General features: G+C 39.9%; 1 protein-coding gene across 9 annotated transcripts in view; it reads right to left on the reverse strand.

The window, feature by feature from the left end:
* Positions 1–17,611, reverse strand: part of MYO9A (myosin IXA) — a 165,641-nt gene that overhangs the window by 76,503 nt on the left and 71,527 nt on the right. For all 9 annotated transcript variants that reach the window (XM_026855665.1, XM_026855664.1, XM_026855662.1 and 6 more), the window contains one exon: positions 529–645. In XM_026855665.1, the coding sequence (XP_026711466.1) occupies positions 529–645 (117 nt within the window). The remainder of the gene's footprint in view (positions 1–528; positions 646–17,611) is intronic.

The raw sequence follows: 17,611 nt of genomic DNA on the forward strand, positions 1-17,611 counted from the left end.
TGTCATGTCATCCCTTCCATCAGTGCTTTGGGAAAACAGTCCAGCACTACGCTGGCTTTGCTCTTCCCATTGCAACCTTTTTTCCCAAAGCTTGCTTTTCTGCTCTTTATAGATGTGCTACATCAGTACCTACTGACACCACTTTCTAATTATTTTTATGGAACAACTTCATCAAAACACCCTGTGTTAGCAAGATTTCCCTTTTTTCCCCTCAATTATATAAGGTCCTTTAGTTTTACACACAAGGAGGAAAATTGGCATGGCTCCTGGAGGGGGTGAGGGAACAGGCTTTTGTGGCTACAGCAAAACCTCTTCCCCAGCCATGTTGAGGATATATTATTCGAGGTGCTTCACCCTTTCTCGCTCAGCAAATGCCACTTAACAACGTACTCAGTCTAAAATATTAACCAAGGAAAAACTAACTTTATGTTAAGCATCGTGCTGCTAGGAGCTTGGGTAATGTTTTATCCACTAGTTACCTATTTTAAAAACACAAGAGCATAGCCAAAAGAGCTGTCGAGACATTACCTTGGTGCTTTCCTCCATGTCCTTTGAATTGAGGAGTGCGTGGTTAATTCTGAACACTATCCAGTCAAACAAGGCGCTGTACAAAGATTTAGCCATGGAGTTTCGCACAGTCACAGCCTGAGAGAGAAAAGAAAAAAGTTGATTGGAAATGATTCCTGCTTTGCACTAAAATGGGTTTATGCTTCCCAAGCTTCCACATCCAACAGTCATATTTCTCCTGCGTCAAAGCTTTTGTCTACTATTTTAATTTACACCGTGTAAGCCAATGGTCCTGATGCCATCAGGAGTTAGTTGCAATCCCAGGGCCATAAGATGTGCCCCCTGACTTTGGCTTGGTTTCAAGTGGATGATGCATGAGATCACACCATAAATCCCATCACTGGCAGAGAAAGGAAAAAGATTTTTTAAAAATAAATATATACATACATAAAAATAATACATCAAGATCCTTGAAGAGTTTACTTGGGGAGAAGGAAAGAGGAGGGTGGATATTGCACAGCAACAACAGCAAGTGATGTGAAAGCACGCGCTGGGGCAGGCAGTGCCTGGTACCAGGAGAAGGGTTACAAAAGGAGAGGCTAAAACCCCTATAGTAAATCTTTGTGTGTTACTGAAAACTTGAAGTTTTCCAGGTACTGCCAACGGGAGCTACAAATCACAGCAGGCAGATTCACTGCTCCTCCAGCAGTTCTCCTAGAAAGAGGAGTAAGACCTCTGAAGACGGGCCATCCTCACCATGGTGCTCTCAGCCATGGTGCAAAGAGATTTTGCTCCGTCAACAATGATGAAAACCAAGATCAAAGCAGGATACTTGGGCTGCACTTTCCTAAAGACACATGCATTGGGACAGACACCTACACACATAACCATAAAGCGGTAATTCATATTTAAGGACTATCTTTGTTCTTGCTGCTTGTCATTCTGCCTTGGTTTAAATTACTACCTTGAGTCATATCACAGTGCTTTAGTACACGCTAATCGCCTAAAATCTTATTATACCAGCTGTGACTGTAAAATTTTGTTTAATTTTAGCCACTGTAAAAGAATAAGCAAGGAAACAGAAGGTTCACGCATAATTATTTCAATAAAGCCTTGAACTATAACAAATGGGCAGCTTGTCACACATGGCCTTGAAATCCTACTGACCAACCTTCCCTTTAAGGTACATCATCTGAGTGGCCTTATTTCACTGACCCCAAGCAAAAGAATAAAGCTCACATAGCATCATTTGCCTTCTATTAGCTTGTTCCCACCTCTTTTTCCTTTAATTTTTGATAGCATCTTTTAGCATGATCACGGGCTGTTCTGCCAATGTTTTGCCCTTAATGTGCAATTAATCTGGTACATGGCCTTGCTTTCTCTCCCTCTCAAGCTGGAACAGAAGGCAGTAACATGGTCCACAACTGAGGATGTTCACAGCTCACAGCGTACATAAGCCTTCGTACCGCTGCTAACTATTGCTCGGTGGCAATAAAGTGCTGCCAGATAAGCCACGTTTCAAGGATAATCACAAAATATCAACACAATTAACAAGGAATTACTTGCTTGCCCCCCAAAAAAAACATTGCTACAAACAAAAAAACGAGTGTATGATGAAAAAATATGAGCAACAGGACCAAAAGGATTTGTTGTAGCACAGACAAAAGGAGTGCTTATAAAGACTGTGTGAGAGCTCTTGAAATTTCTGAACAAGTCTGGGAAAGCAGCTGACATTTAGAAATACAAACGGGTCTACTTTCCAGTAACTGTTTTTTCTTCCCTTTACTGAAGAAAAGTTTCTGGGGAGGGGTTTTTCCCCCCCCACTGTTTTTATTACAAGTAACAGGGGTTCTTGAAGTTGTTTTTATTTTTTACATTTTCCCAAAATGGGGGGGGACGGACACGACACACATTTCAGTGATTAATCGAAAATTTCAAGACCAGTTGTCTAACCCCATGCTCCATCTCTGCTTGACAGATAAAACCAGAAAACAGTCAGTGCCACTGTTACTCCAGAAAAATCAGTCTCTGGGGAAAGATGAAGGCCAAGACACCGGAACGTTTCTCGCTGGTATAATGCTTTGTCCTAGCATAAACCAGCCCAATTAACTGCCCCAACACAAGGGCATGCAGTTAAAAATGGAAAGCCCACAAAGAATGGCATCATTTCCCCCTATACTGCCATAGATGGGTTTATATTACAATACTTTTATTTCCCCCTTTTATTAGACACTATAGGGGATGTGTAGGACTTCACTGCTGAAGTGAAAAATTTTCCTCTTTATTTCTAAAATAGATAAGGATATCATTAAGTCTGTACCACCCCAGCATTGCTCAGTTTTCTCCAGGGATGTGTAGGGTGTGCTATAAGCCATTGCACTTCTTCCTGAGATGGGCTTGGCTACATGGCAAGCTGGGAAGCCCACAGAGAGCTGCTTTCCTTGCTGCACTTGGGACCCAAAAATGTAATCAACGGCCCAGATCTCAAATTCTTCAGTAGTTATTTTTAGAAGCAATGGCTGTATCGTAAGAACTGGTAGGAAACTCCTGGCAAAGAAATGTATAGAGAATATGGGGGGGTGGAGCACACATGCATATGGATCTCATCTGCAAATATGGCGTGTAAGGAGCCAACAATTTCTTCTCTCTGTTGTACCAACAAATCCAGATAATTCCTTGACAGACGCTCCTTCATAGCAGACTTCACCCCACACGCTCCCCCAGATGATGAAATGCAGTGGGGCTGAAACCGGGATACTCGCTCTGCCTCATGGTACATGCAGTCTCCTCCTGGTAGGATTTCTATCACACACACAGCAAACAAATCTGGTCTCAGACACACAAGTTGGTCCGGTGCTGCTGGGTGCTATGGGGTTCCACCAAAATGGGTTCGCCAAGCTCACCACCCGATGCACCTGCTTGTGGGGAGCACTGGGAATTAAGTCTACGATACCAAAGGTCCCTGGTTCCCAAACCAGCAGCAGCTTTTTAAAATGAGATATTTTTAATTGGCTTGAAGAGTTGAAGACAGCACTTCGCCTTCATGCAACATCCATTTATAAAATGCCAGCAGAGACACTAATCTATTTTATATGACTCAAGTTTTTAGGCTTTTTTTTTTTCCATTTCAATAAAGCATTTATTCTATTCATCCTAGATGACATTATAAAGCCCCTCACTATCCTAAATTGATATCAAACTACCTAATCTGAAGACCAATGAGGAATATTATTTCTTTCCAAATTAAGGAGTTGCTGCAATTTCAAGAGCATGGTTTTGCGTTTTCCCCCAAATTGTTGGAATAGTCCCCTTCAGAAACAAGTTTTGAACTTTTATTTTTAATTTCAACCATTCACCTTGAATCACCATGTCACCACTCAGATGGTTTAAATACCACTAGTCCATAAACCCCTTGTAATAAAAAGATAAATAGAAGAAAACTTGTACAGCAGTTTGTCCCCTTAATTATGCCTTACTCTTATTTTCTCTGTTCAACAGGGTAAAGCTGTGGAGGAGTGGCAGGGTAAAGGATGTCCAGCTGGCCCAACCACCCCTCCTGTTCACAGCACGACCTGCTGTGCAATATTCACAATATTCTTGTAATTACAGGCTTGGTATTCAAGGAAGGATTGCACTATGTGCCTACATCCACTCCTGTGCAGCAGAGCATTTAAAATAAGCACTTAAACATTTGTTCCTGTATTAAAGGGGGTAATTATTTATTCTTGTATTTATTATCCTTCATATATCAAAATTGAATATTCTCTGAAATCTATAGCATATAGTACATATGGCTTTGTCTTCAGGTAGTCACCTCAGCTTCTTGTCTCTTCTGCAAGTCTCGTTACGTGACCTATAGGCAGATCTGGAACACTGTGGCACTTATCAAACCATTTTTATTTCACTCACAAAGCAAAATATAAATAGCTCCAACAACACCAAAACAAATTTCTCAGGGATCAAAGCAAACGCAGCATCTTGCACACACGCAGAAATATTGCTGGTTCAAAACCAAGATAGATCAAACGCACTTCAACTCAGCGGTTCAGGAAATAGGCTGAAGACAACGTTTTAATCAATAGATTTCCTACTTATCAGTCTAGCAAGGATATATATTTTATTTATTGTATGCTAGAAGTGCCACTTACTTGGGTTGGCCAACTTTTGCTAAGATCCTGTTATAAGATATTTGGGTTTCTTCACAAGATTGCATTGTCAAATTAATTTGCCTTAAAGTTTTCAAGGTAGGCATCAGATTCAGGCTACCTTAAAAACAGATAAGACTTTTGGAAATATCTTCTGCCAAAAGGAACAAGGGGAAGACAGACTTAAGAATTAAAATCTCTCTTTGAAGTGTTTTGGAGCAAGGACTTGCAGTTTCGGCAGTCACAGCCTATGTTTTAGAGGCAGCAAAAGATATAATCTAAAAAAACCAAATTTGCTCAGATTAAAAGCCTCTGTAAAACACATTTGTATGCATTCACTAGATTCTTAATTCTTAAGATTACAAACTCTCTAAACATATATGAGCACATCTTCCATCTGCTGCCATCCCTACAGCATCCTGGCAGGGTCCTGACCTCAGGGTCAGGATTTCTTACTCCTGCTACTCTGCACTCAGCTGAGATTTGAAACTTTGAGTAAAGATCTTTTTCTGCTGGAATCATTCAAAATATTTACTGGTACACAGATAATCCTGGGAAAGCAAAAGGGTTATAATCCTTCAAATTTATAAATGGAAAAAGAAAAGAATCAATTAGGAAAAAAAAAGAGAAAAAAAAGAAAAGATATTAACACTCTAAATAGTATGTCTGCTTTAAAAATAAATATAGAAAATTATTTTTTTTTCCTTCCCCTAAAATAGTGATGCTGGTTGCAATCAAATTCCAAAACCCAATGCTTTTTAATTATTATCTATGAAACTTGAATTTTATAGGCTTCTTTGTTATAACAATACCATTTTTGCATTACACAGACCCATACTTTCTTCTCCCACAGAACCAATGACTCACGAAAGGCAAAACCAGAAAAAGCTGTATGTGATGATGTAAAAGGGTAGTATTTTAATATACTGTTTGTTTTGGTTTTTTCACTGCTTCTCTTGGCTGCCAGCAAAGCCTGTGCAGGGGGCTGTACAGCAAGAGCCAGTATGGATCTTAAGAAAGAAAAAAAATCATATTTTTAATAAATGCTTGAATAATGGTTTCTTTTACCTTGCTACATATCCAGAAACTACAACAGCTTACACATAGATAACCAAGATTAAAGCATCCTTTTCACTTCCCAAAACTCTGGTTAAACCAGCTTTTTACTCACCCTGCCATAGTTTGCTTTTTTTTTTTTTTTTTTAAAGAATATATCTAAGGGAGAAATTTCATGCTATAAGCTGCCAGATGAACTTTATGGCTTTAAATATTGAGAACAATGGACAGCCACAAAAGTAGTGCTTCACAAGCAGATGGGCCCCTTCGCTGTACGGCTTGTGCACTGGATGTACAGACCCTGAAAAACTCAGAACAAATTCTTCTTATTTCCAAGTTCTTTTCAAACCTCAGGTCTTTCCCCTGCGTGGCTCCCTGGACTTCTTGGAGATGCGGGGCTGCCAGATATAGTAAAATTGAGGCTGCATTGGCACTGCGATGTCACAAATATTCTAGACTCTGAACTTGGTCCCGGAGCCAAAACCAGGAGAAATCTCCAGCTCGTCGACCCCAATATGGTATTAAGGCACTGGCTGTTTCAGGACAGCATCAGCATTTAAGATACCCATATCTACCAGCGTCTCATCTAATGGGGAACCTTCTATGCCAAAACCCCATCTTGAATTGAGCAGACCTGGTCTGTCACAACCAAGCTGAGCTCAGTCCACTTTTTATTTACATTGCTGGATGGGTGTGGTGCTCAGTGAAGGCTGAGCTTCAGGTACCCTTACCAAACACAGCTCTTGATTTCATCTTCTTGACGCAGCCTAGTAAAGAAAACACACCAAGCTCTGCCCTGCTTTTGAACTCTCATCTTGTAAAACCAAACGACTTTGCAAGGCGCATGGTGAAGAGATGCCCATGTCCCACCAGACATGTCTTCAGTCTGCTGACTCCACTTCCTTCCCCCCCAGTGGGGCTGCAGACCCTAAATCTGCCCTCCTGGCAGATGCCCATTTTTGCAGGATCTGCTGGGATAAGAAGCTCCCCTATGTGAAGCCTGCAGTCCTTACTGAATTCAGTGTTTATATTGTTGATTATTGTTAATATATGTGCAAGAGCAACAATTCAATTCTACAAAAAAAACCTCAAATATTTATAAGTTTTTCAGACTAAAGGAGAATAAATAAAACCTGGGGATAGAGAATGGGTAGAAACAATGCTAAAGGGCTTTGAAAGGCAAAGAGCATCAGTTTATTGTGAAGAATTGCAGCAATATCCCAGGGATTGCACATCCCAGGTAGCAGAAGACAAACAGACTCTGCTAAAGAAAAAAGCCATCAAGATGCTCCTGGAAGCTGTGTTTTTCATCAAACACTTCCATAGCTGAGACAAGCATTTTCTGGAGTGTAGACCCCACTAACTCCAGTGAGATCCAGAGGGATACTGAAATGCAAAAGCCAGATCCTCTCCCCAATTACCCCATCCAACCCAACCCAACCATAGACCATATTTGGAACAGCAACCAGCCTCTGACATTCAACTTTAAACGATTTTGACCCAAACAGAAACATAGCATGAAGGGCTCTTGTAACCAGCATAAACACTTCCACAAACATTTTGTTTAAAAAAAGCCTATATAAAATAAATACCCGTTTCTGTGCCTTGCATCACTCAACACAGACACTCAGAAAATTAGAAGGCAGTAGCAAAGCAAAGCAGAGCTCATGCCTTCTGTTATGACTTAGGAAGAACACTATATTGATGCACTGTTCAATTCTGGGTGAGAAATTATTTCCAAGTGGAATTTAAGAGACAGCTACAGATCTCTAAAGACTTTAAACCTCTTGGGTCCTTGAGAGGTCTGTCCATCTTCCCTCACCACTAAAGCAAAGGACGAGATAGACTGAACCTGGACAAACAGAAGAGAAAGGCCAGGTGATGGATATTTGGGTACTGGCAGCTCATGACCAGTTCAAGGAAAAAGCAATAAAGATTACATTTTAACAGCCACTGAGTTTGCTCAGGAGGGATTCTGAGCATCATTCCATCACTCCCACCTCCTGAGCGTAGGAGGCACCATGTGCTCCTCTCTAGAAAAGTGAGGCAGGAAAACCCAAAGACAATTCTGCACAGCAAAAAAGCCCTTTAACACATGTATATTGGAAAGCAGCAGTCTATTTTGTGTCACTATAATATATATATTTGTAAAAAATGTAGTTTATGAAGGGTGCAAGCACCCAGAGCTGAGTTTTTGGACTCCAGTTCCTAAGTACAGACTCAGATAATGAGAAGTAGACTTAAAAAGTGTAGAACTGGAGAGTAAGTGTAAGCACCAAATAGAATTAAAGCCCTAATGAGGGTTAAAACCCAGCAGAGTTTATTAACTGTGACAGCATGAAACCCTTATCCCATTTCTTCAGCATTATGCAAATCTATGAAACATCCATAAAGACATGCTGAACAATTCAGTCAGTCAACAAGATTTTATTATACCTTCAAAATTTTTTGGTCAACATAACGCTGTTAAATCCCAATTTTTCACCAGGGGATAATGTAGATGTGGCAACAAGGTCAGTGCACACACTCCAGATTTTCTAAAAGCTATGACTACTTGAAGATGGGATGTTTAAATGCCATTTCTCAGGCACAATTCTGGAAAATTCATTGGACCTAAAAGAGAAGACTTGTCAGAAGACAACGATGACTTGTCTTGTTGGTAGAATAGAAGACAACTTTTTGCTCTGTTGGTCACAGTCCTTTCTTTCTCCAGGTTTTTAGCATTTTCTCCTTGAGACCATGTCTGTGTTTATCTCATGATGGACATCATCAATGTTATTTGGTCCCACTGCATAAACCCATTTCCAGTGCCTGTGTTCCCTACAAATACAAAATTCCCACCCATCCCCTCAAAAATATTTACAAGCAGCTCTCCTCAAACTTCCCAATAAGAACTTACAATAGTCTCCAAAAATTTATTTATTAACATAGGAATGATCCTGACACAGTCGTAGAAACTACCTACAGATTTTTCCTCTCCTAGTGACCCAACAGCTCTTCCGTAACACGTACATAAACACACACGTGCGCGGGCGTTTCCTGCCCTCTAGGAAGTAAACAAGCAATGCACACTCTCCTTTCAGACCTGTATCAACAAATACGCAAAACAATTACAGTAATTCCAGGATGGCAAGAATCATTTCTTTCTGAGTGTGAAATTTGCAAGACTTGACATAAATAAATGTACTCCTGTCTTTGTGTTTTAAGTGAAGCCAGGCACTACAAAATACTTTACATTTTCTGCCTGTGTATAATAGAAATGGAGATTCCTCTTCTCTTCAGGAAATAAGATATGAACACAGGAAGAAAGGAAATATCCCCTTCTCCCTCAGGGCCTTTGATAGACTTCCTATAATTTCTATAGAAGGATGAAAGGTGCTTCCAATGAAATATTCAGAAAAAAAGAAAAAGCATCACTAGGATTCTTCCTCTTCAGGAAATCCCTCCAAAAATCAAATCTGCATACATAGTTTTAGTGGCTCTATGGAGGATTTGTTTGTTTGTTTTTCTTTTAATATATGGAATACATTTTCAGTGCATTACCCAGTGAAACAATTGGCATTTCTGCTCACAGGGATTTGGCACTAAATCCCAGGAACCTGTTGATATCCTACCAAAAAAATAATTTAGTGACCTATTATCATATACAGGATTTGATTTTTGTTATCATTTGATGTTTTATAATCCTTATCAGCCATTCCCATTTCCCCCCCATTTATTGTTTAAGGTGATATTTGGCTCATAGTTACATTTGTACTTACTGTAACACAAATGTCTTATTCCAAGATGACTCGGAAGAAAACCCACATGTTGATACCTACTGAATTTTGCCCATGTTATTTACTTAACATTTTTCTGACGAAGCCTTCCTCCTTCAATCACTTCTCCGGGTTTGAACGATATATATAATTTTCAAATGGGGGGGGGGAAAAGTGTACTTGTTTTCTTATTTGACTCAAAATAATCTATTCAACAAAATTACACCCCATGCATGAATAAATGATGAAATAAATCAGTTTCTATGCTAAAGAAGTCCCCATTTATCTCTTTTTCTTAAAAAAAAAAAAGATAGCAATGCTTAGCTAGGGTGTAGAGCTACCCCACTACCTGGAATAGGATTTATCTGAGATTAGAACAAGCAAAACCAAGAGCAATTCAAGGTCTCCTAATACACTTGATTTGTATCTCATAAAAGGGCCTAATGAACAGGAATAGAAGGCAATCCTCTGTTCTCACTAAGTCTTGGACATGCAGTCAATAGAAAACAGCACACGTAGGCAGCATCTTGGTGGTGGTGATCTCTGTAGCAATCATGAACTCTGTAAGTAAATAAACCAGACTCAAAATATACTTCTGTAGGGCTCAGGGGTGCCAGCTAATAACAGTGCTGGCATCATTGAAGTAGCTACTGAAAAATACTATAAAAATCCAATTTTTGTCTCTGACACAGTTACTGCTCCATGAAGGCTGAAAAAACCCCATATGCAAGGTAGCTTCAGCTTGGGTTTGTAGTTGAGGGATGGTTTGTTGGGTCTGCAACTCCTGTTCCGAGATGGAGTAACATCTAAGGAAGGGAGAGACGTGTAGCTGTGAAGCAGAACTAAATTAGCAAAGGAGCAGAAAACGAGGAGGATGGTGCTGAAGTATAGTAGCACTGCATACAAAACCTGACGGCACACCGCAGCCTCTCTACAGCTCACAACCAAAGTTGGGAGAACATTTATGGATTTGAAAAAAAATAGCTGAAAAACTATAGATGGCTTAAATTAGGCAAGGTCTAAATTCCTCTTTTTGTCCAAAAGCAGGTTTTAGCATCTCACTCTTATCTCACATGAGGTTCAGCCTATTCAGTGGGTCCCAAGTCACACGTGTGTGTGCACAGAGAATTATGGTTTCCTGCTGTTCTGCTCACTTTCTATTTATGACCAAATAGATCGTGCGTCTGGTTTACATTCACAGCCATGTCCTGCGGCAGGAGATAGATTAAGTAGCTTTTGTGGTTCCCCTTTGGGTCATGGGACATAGGTTGAGACAGGCAGGCTTAGCTTTTCTTTTTTTTTTTTTTAAACAGAGGCTTAACACCCAGAGGAAAGTACTCTTGCAGGATATCAGACTCTAGCTTAATCCCTATCTTGGCATCAAGGAGTATTATATCATACTCGGGCTGGATAAGTATGATGTAATTTTCCATACTCGTATTTTATCTTAGCATCATATTAAAATCCTGCCATTCTGGTGTTTGCTTTTCCTAAGAGAACTCAAATCATTAATACATCGTGCTGACTCCAGCCTGCAAAAGGGTTTTTTAATGATTTTTATGTGTGATTAAGAAGGAGGAAAAATATCTTTTAAAGCATCACTGGAAGAAGACAAGTGAAAAATGCAAAAGTCTAATTACAAAAAAAAAAAAGTTCATTTTAAAATGCTATAAACTTTCCTACAAAGGCTCAATTTAATATTTTATTTCTATAAATGTACCTACAAACTATATACTTAAAGAACCCAACAAACCCAAACACCCCTAAGCCTTGCACTACCACAACTGCTGGCTCCTGCCTTCCCAGCTGGCTGCCATGTCCTGGCAGAAACCTTCTACTATCACTCCTGAGCGGGAGGCAGCGGGGTGTCCTGCCAATGGATTTTATCCTAGAGATGCAAGTGTCAGTGATGTTTTCCAGGACTTCTGGGTGGATTTCACAATGAGAAAAAATAGACTGGAATGTCATTACAATACAATACTGAATCATTCTCCAATACAACACTGAAACAAGAAGACATTGCATAATTTTTTTACTAAATCAGTCTTTAAAGTTCTCAGATTTTTTTTTTTTTGGTACTAGTTTCCAACTTTACAGATCAAACAACTTTTTAAAAATTCTTCTTATGGTCTCCCTTCTCTGGTACCAGTTTTACTGCACCTTCCATGAACACTTTCCTTGGACCAATTTCCCAAAACCTTCACAATCACCTTCCTTGGACAAAGATCCATCTCCAACCTGCCAGTCTGCATTACTCAAAGGTATTTTTAGGGGATCTCCCAAACCATGCCAACACTCTTCCCAAAAAATCCCAGCCACAACAGAAGTGAAATGAATGAATTTGCTCAGTGAGATGATCTTCCTGCATCAATATATCCTCAGGTTGACAAGGCAGTCCTTCAGAGCTACTAGCTTACCTGCTACCTAATTAATCATTGTTTTTTAAAATATCATGAAATATATTCTAATATTGCACTAATTTAATCATGGGTTAATGTCTTCATCCTTACACTGTTTGCTCTCTCACATACGTTCCCCATTGAAACAGTTCATGCTGTTCCTGTGCTAACAAACTCTCGAGGAATAACACAGGGAGTGTCAGCATGCTCCCACAGCCTGCCCCCTCCTTATCCTCCTATCGTTAGATGGATGAAAGTGAGGAAAACAAGTGGAAAATTCTAAAACGAGAACACTTTCTGTGGGTGTCAAGGACCCCCTATTGTATCTCAGCTAGTGGTAGGCAGGACTTGGAAAAGGACAGATGGGAGACCTGTCATCCCCATCACAGACTAGAACCTGCCTGCTATTTATTTTTAGAGACGTTTTGCAAGTCTTTGTCTATAATGTCATATTGTAGCTGAATATCTGTAATGTGCTGTGGACATGCTTTTCAGAAAAAGTACCCAGGTTACAGTCAAAACCCAACTAAGCCAATAAAAATCTTGTTAGCTATTTTCTGAAAGTCTCAACTGTGGAGTCATGCGGTTACAAGCATCATCTTCCTAAAAAGACTTCAGTCTTCTGATTTGGACAGCGTGGTTAGAAAACGTCATCTGTAACAAATCAGGAGGAAAGGAAAAAAAAAAAATCAAACACCCTCTCTTCCTGAAATAAAACTCTTCCAGAAAACAAGTATGTGGTTCTCACTTCTTCCCATGGAGACAAGGGTGAGGGAAGAGACACATGGAGCAACCCTAACTGAAAGGTGCTCACATAGAGCAATCATGAGCCCACCATAAAGAGCTGCAGAAGAACAGAGTCACCAGAACCAAACTGGAAGAGCTCCACTGATGGCAAAGGTTGCAAACACCTTTTTCAAAGAAAAGTATTTTTCTCCACCTACATTCATCCAGAGTCTGTTGTATCAAAAGCATGGGCTGAGATCCCATTCAGTCTGTGTTTTCACAGTGAAGCTGATATATAAATAAATAGGCTTCGTTTAGTGAAATCTGCTCACCACTTTACAGGCACAATGTACCAGCATTTCTACCATTAAGTCCAATGCATTGCCAAAAATAGCACTTGAGTTCTAAAACCAAATCCTGGCTTTCTGTTGGCCCTTCTCAAGCAGAAGATGCTATCGTAGAAAAAATTCTTCTGCCAGTGTATCATCATCTTCACCAAAGGCTTTTTTTTTCTTGGCTAACTTCCTCAAAGAGAAATTATTTCTCATCACACCTCAGCTGCTACAGCTGTAGAGGCAAAGTCTGTGCAACAGACCCTGTCCAGCCACGGAGCTTCTACATCTCCTCCTCCACCAAGCATTGATAAACAGCCTTAGGCTGGGAAGAAATAAATCTAAATTTATTCAGATTGGGATTATATAGAAAAATCCCATATTCTAAGCAACTGTACCAAAATTATATCCCCCATGGGAAGAGCTGACTTGCTAACCCAGGAACGGCTCGTTTCTGTACTTATAAGACTTTTCACATGAGCTTAGCCTAATGTAAGTAACAAAAGGGACTCTGTGAAATTAAAGCATCTTTTCAGTAATCAGAGGTAATTAAAAGAAGCCTTTAAAGAGTCAAGAATGGATCTGATGACAGAAAGGGCAGCTGGAGTGGGGAGGTTGGTTACAGGCAGAGCAGTCCACGGAAAGTCAGCATTCTCCTTCTTAAAGTCCTTATTTTGGACTTTGCTCAGAAATCTTGAAATCTGAATGTGTTCCTCTTTTTTCCAGACATTAGTGCCAAGTAAGTAGCGTGGACACAGCTAACACACAAGAATTTCCATGTGGCACAGAGCACAAGGGTGACCAAACCAGCTTTTACACATGAGCATGTACGTTGTCAACCATGAATTTCTGCAGGTTTGGGAGATCCTCACAGACACAAGCTCTGTTCGGCCAGATCACAGCATCTTCTCCCATGAAGTGCTTTGTGGGAACATTAGGATGTATAATCATATCATAATGGGAAAAATCATGAAAACAGGTTAAAAAAAGACCCAATGTCAGTGGACTTGGTCTTCCCAATAAAGGAAGGATGCTGCATCCCATGCATACATACATGCAGGACACCAGTCTGTTAAAACCACTAGTCTCATCTAATCCATATTCTGTCACCACACACAGCTGTTCCTTGCATTTTGTAGGGAAAAATGAGAAACCTAATCCCAAGAAAAAGCTTCTTCTGAAGTCCTACGCTGACAGATTGCTCTCACGTCCTAAAGCAGAGACGCTTAATTCATTCTTAAAAGCTTTGTGGGGTTTGAGTTTTATTCTATTAATGTTTTTCTGTAAATTCTGAATGCACTCATCAACGTACTAGGTCTTCAAAGGAATCCTGCTAAGCTCCTGATGCTAATAACCTGTGGTGACAATGAGTCTCCTAAGCTAATGGGGTTTGGTATTAAGTAGGTGCTTCCAGCAGTTTTGCTACTTTCTATTCCATTAAGTGTCCCTGTCCTCATACTTCAGGACTGAAAATTTTCCTTCTACTTTCTTCACATGATTAATTATTTTGTCTCCTTCCCACCTATTCTACTCTAATATTTTCAGTCTGTTAAATGCTCGTGATTAGTTGTAACTATGATCTTTTCATCTTTTCCTTTGTCTTTTTTTTTTTGTTGTGTTGTTTTTTGGGTTTGTTTTTTTTTTGTTTGTTTTTTTTTTTTTTTAACATCTTTGATAATGTTATGTCATTTGGCCCTGGAACTCCATTCCTTTTCTCTTTATAATGGTCTGAAAAAGGCATTAGACAGTACCACTACTAGTACATAAGCTAATGAAACATCGCTCAGCTCTTTGCTGTAATGAAATACTTTTTTTCCCCTCAGTAAGGTCTGCTCTGCATTAAGGTCTGCTCTATCTTGTGTCTCTGCCAATTAACTGTTACCATGCTGAAAATTATATGTCCTCCCCAAGCTTAAGCCACAAACACCATGCAGTTTATCGTCTGAAACAACCATCTTCTGATGATTATTCATGAACATGCCAAGTGTCTTGTATTCATCAGCAAGAATTTCATCCCAAGTAAAGAAGGTTAGGGTGAAGTGACACTCTATGACATGAAGAAAAAAAAAAAAAAAAAAAAAATCATGCCATCAGAAGGAAGAGATGTGCCTGCCCCATTGCTCCTGGGCAAAGATTCCCTCCTCTCCCTTTTTCCACCCAGCGCAACACTGGTGTTTACTAGACTCCTACTGAACTTACCAAAAGGACACAAACTCAACTCTCCTTCCACTCCAAGGACTTTCTCTAGGTTACCTAATTGAGTCAGCACAGACCCAGGGATGACAAACGTGTGAGACAATAAAGGGACGGAGCAAGGCTGCACAGCCCTTGGCAAAGGCAGATAGAAGACCCGGATTGTATTCTCTTGCTTTATTGTCACACTGAAAACATGGCTGAATGATTATTACCCTCTGCTTTTTTCTGCACATAGTGGACTTTCAAGAGAATTAATATTTTAGTTAGCAAATCTGACCTGAATTGTGTAAGTGCTTCTCTAACTAATCACTAGCAGATTTCACCTGGACTTATTGCTGTACATATTCATGCAGAATAAAAAGCATTTCACAGATTCACTTGTAGTTTGGGTGCTCTGCACACCATCACAGAACAGTTTGACGGTGTCCTTCCACAGCCACATAACTACCTGCATGTAACACTAATTTGCTAAACAGCAAATAGCCGTTTAAGCACAGATGTGATGGCAGATCATGTCCTATAAAAACTTGCAAATAAATTTTTTCAAAATGTCTCAGCATTACATAGAGTTTTAGCAGACCCCAAGAACTAGGGACACTTAGGGCAGTGCAGAAGGACTTAAAAAAAACCCCAAACATTTGTATCTCAGGTCTTTCTATGACAATATAGAAGAGTGCCACAGGGGCAGGAAACAAGCAGCCTTTTTTTTGTGCTCCACAACATCTACTTGCAGGAACCTTCCTGACATAACAAGTAAGTCCCTTTCAGTTCCTCTGGTTTTCAAGGTAGCCATTTTCCACTATAATTATGAATGCACATTATGTTAAGTACTTGACATATTTATGGTGACACTCATCACATCAAACAACCAGCTCCTAACAGCTTTCCAAAATTTAAGAAGTGAAGAATCAGGTCACTTGTTGCCCAAGAAGTTGTCTCACATCTTTTATTTCCCTTCTGTTGGGCAATTTCACATCAGACTTCTGAAAGTGTGAATGAATTCATTAACTAACCCTTAGGGATAAAACGTCCTTGGTCACTAATGGCTGAAAATTAGAAAGATCTGTTAAAACAAAGTCTTCTTGCAAAGTTATTAGCTTAAGAAATACCAACAGAACTAAATGAATTAGAAGCAAAAATCTGTTTCCTGGAGAGATGTAAAAGAGGATACACTAACAGAGTATTTACTTTGATAACAAGTTTTTCTTCATCTGATAAAGAACACAGAAAAAAATGCAGGACTGGTGAAAAACAGAGAACCAGGTGACAGACACCAGCCTGATAAGCAGAACAAATGGGATGGAAACAAGTTGGTGATGGTTGAGCAGCTCAGACACAGCACTTGTCTCCAGCGAGGTGGAACGGGGGAGTGAGAATCACCAGTTAAGATGTTGAGTGGATTTGAGAGAGATATATGACTGTAGTAGTCAAGGCATAAACTAATGGCCTTGAAGCCTTGCAGTAGACTGAGATGGAAAAAAATCTGAATTCTTTGAATTATTTAGATAGAATTAGGAAGACAGACGTGGCCCAGAAGGGTAGTTCCTTGCACAGATTATGCTTGAGATGATGCTCAGATTACAAGCAGGATCAAGAGAAAGATTTTTAACAACCCCCAAGTTCCCCACAAAGATTTGATTAAAGTCCTCTGCTCCTGCACTGGCTGCATGTTTCCTAACAAACATCAGACAAGCCACTTAATCTTTAGTGTGTCTGTTTTTTGTTTTTTCTTTTAAATACCTGAATTGTGGCTTATGAAACTTTCCTACCTCAGTAGGAAAACTACAAAAATGCACATAATAATATATGAAAAAAATGCCCAGAGTCTGGAGCTGAGGAGCACTTGGAGAAAGACAACAGCAACGTTCAGCATGAGTTATTATTCTGCTACCATTAAAATCCCATTCTTCCATATTTCATATGTGACTGCTGTATTTTACCTCCTTAGGAAAAAGAACACTGTGGCTGGAGAGAGGTGCCCAACGTTCAAGACAGACCTGAACCAAAATACTCTAATCATCCCAGTCACCAGTGATGGCTTTCTTGCTCCCATAGTCAAATCTTCTCTTTTCAAAGGGTCATAACCACTGCAGTTTATTTGTTAAATGAAGCGGAATTGGCAGGCTTGGTGTTACCAAATACTGCCCTCACCCTGCACGGATACACTGTGATTTCTCTGGAAATCCATTAAGTGCTGCTAGCTCCATTAATACACCATCTTGCTCCTGATAAAGACATTGTCAGCCGTTTTGGACAACTAGCCAAGGACTCTGAACACAAGTGCAGCCTTTCATGTCTGTGCAGCCTTTTTTCTAAGTTTATGCACAGCATAAAGCTTCTAAACCTTAGCGCTAAAGCAAATTATGCAGTCATTTCAAACACTGCATTAAAATACCATCCAGCTACTATAAAAGGAAAAATGAATGGTTCCAGGAGGCAGCTCTGTGGCAGACAAGCCAGCGTGGCTCTGAAGATAAGAGGCAGCTGCCAGA

Source organism: Athene cunicularia, assembly GCF_003259725.1.
Source record: "Athene cunicularia isolate RWA chromosome 10 unlocalized genomic scaffold, athCun1 chr10_part1, whole genome shotgun sequence".
NCBI classification, from domain to species: domain Eukaryota; kingdom Metazoa; phylum Chordata; class Aves; order Strigiformes; family Strigidae; genus Athene; species Athene cunicularia.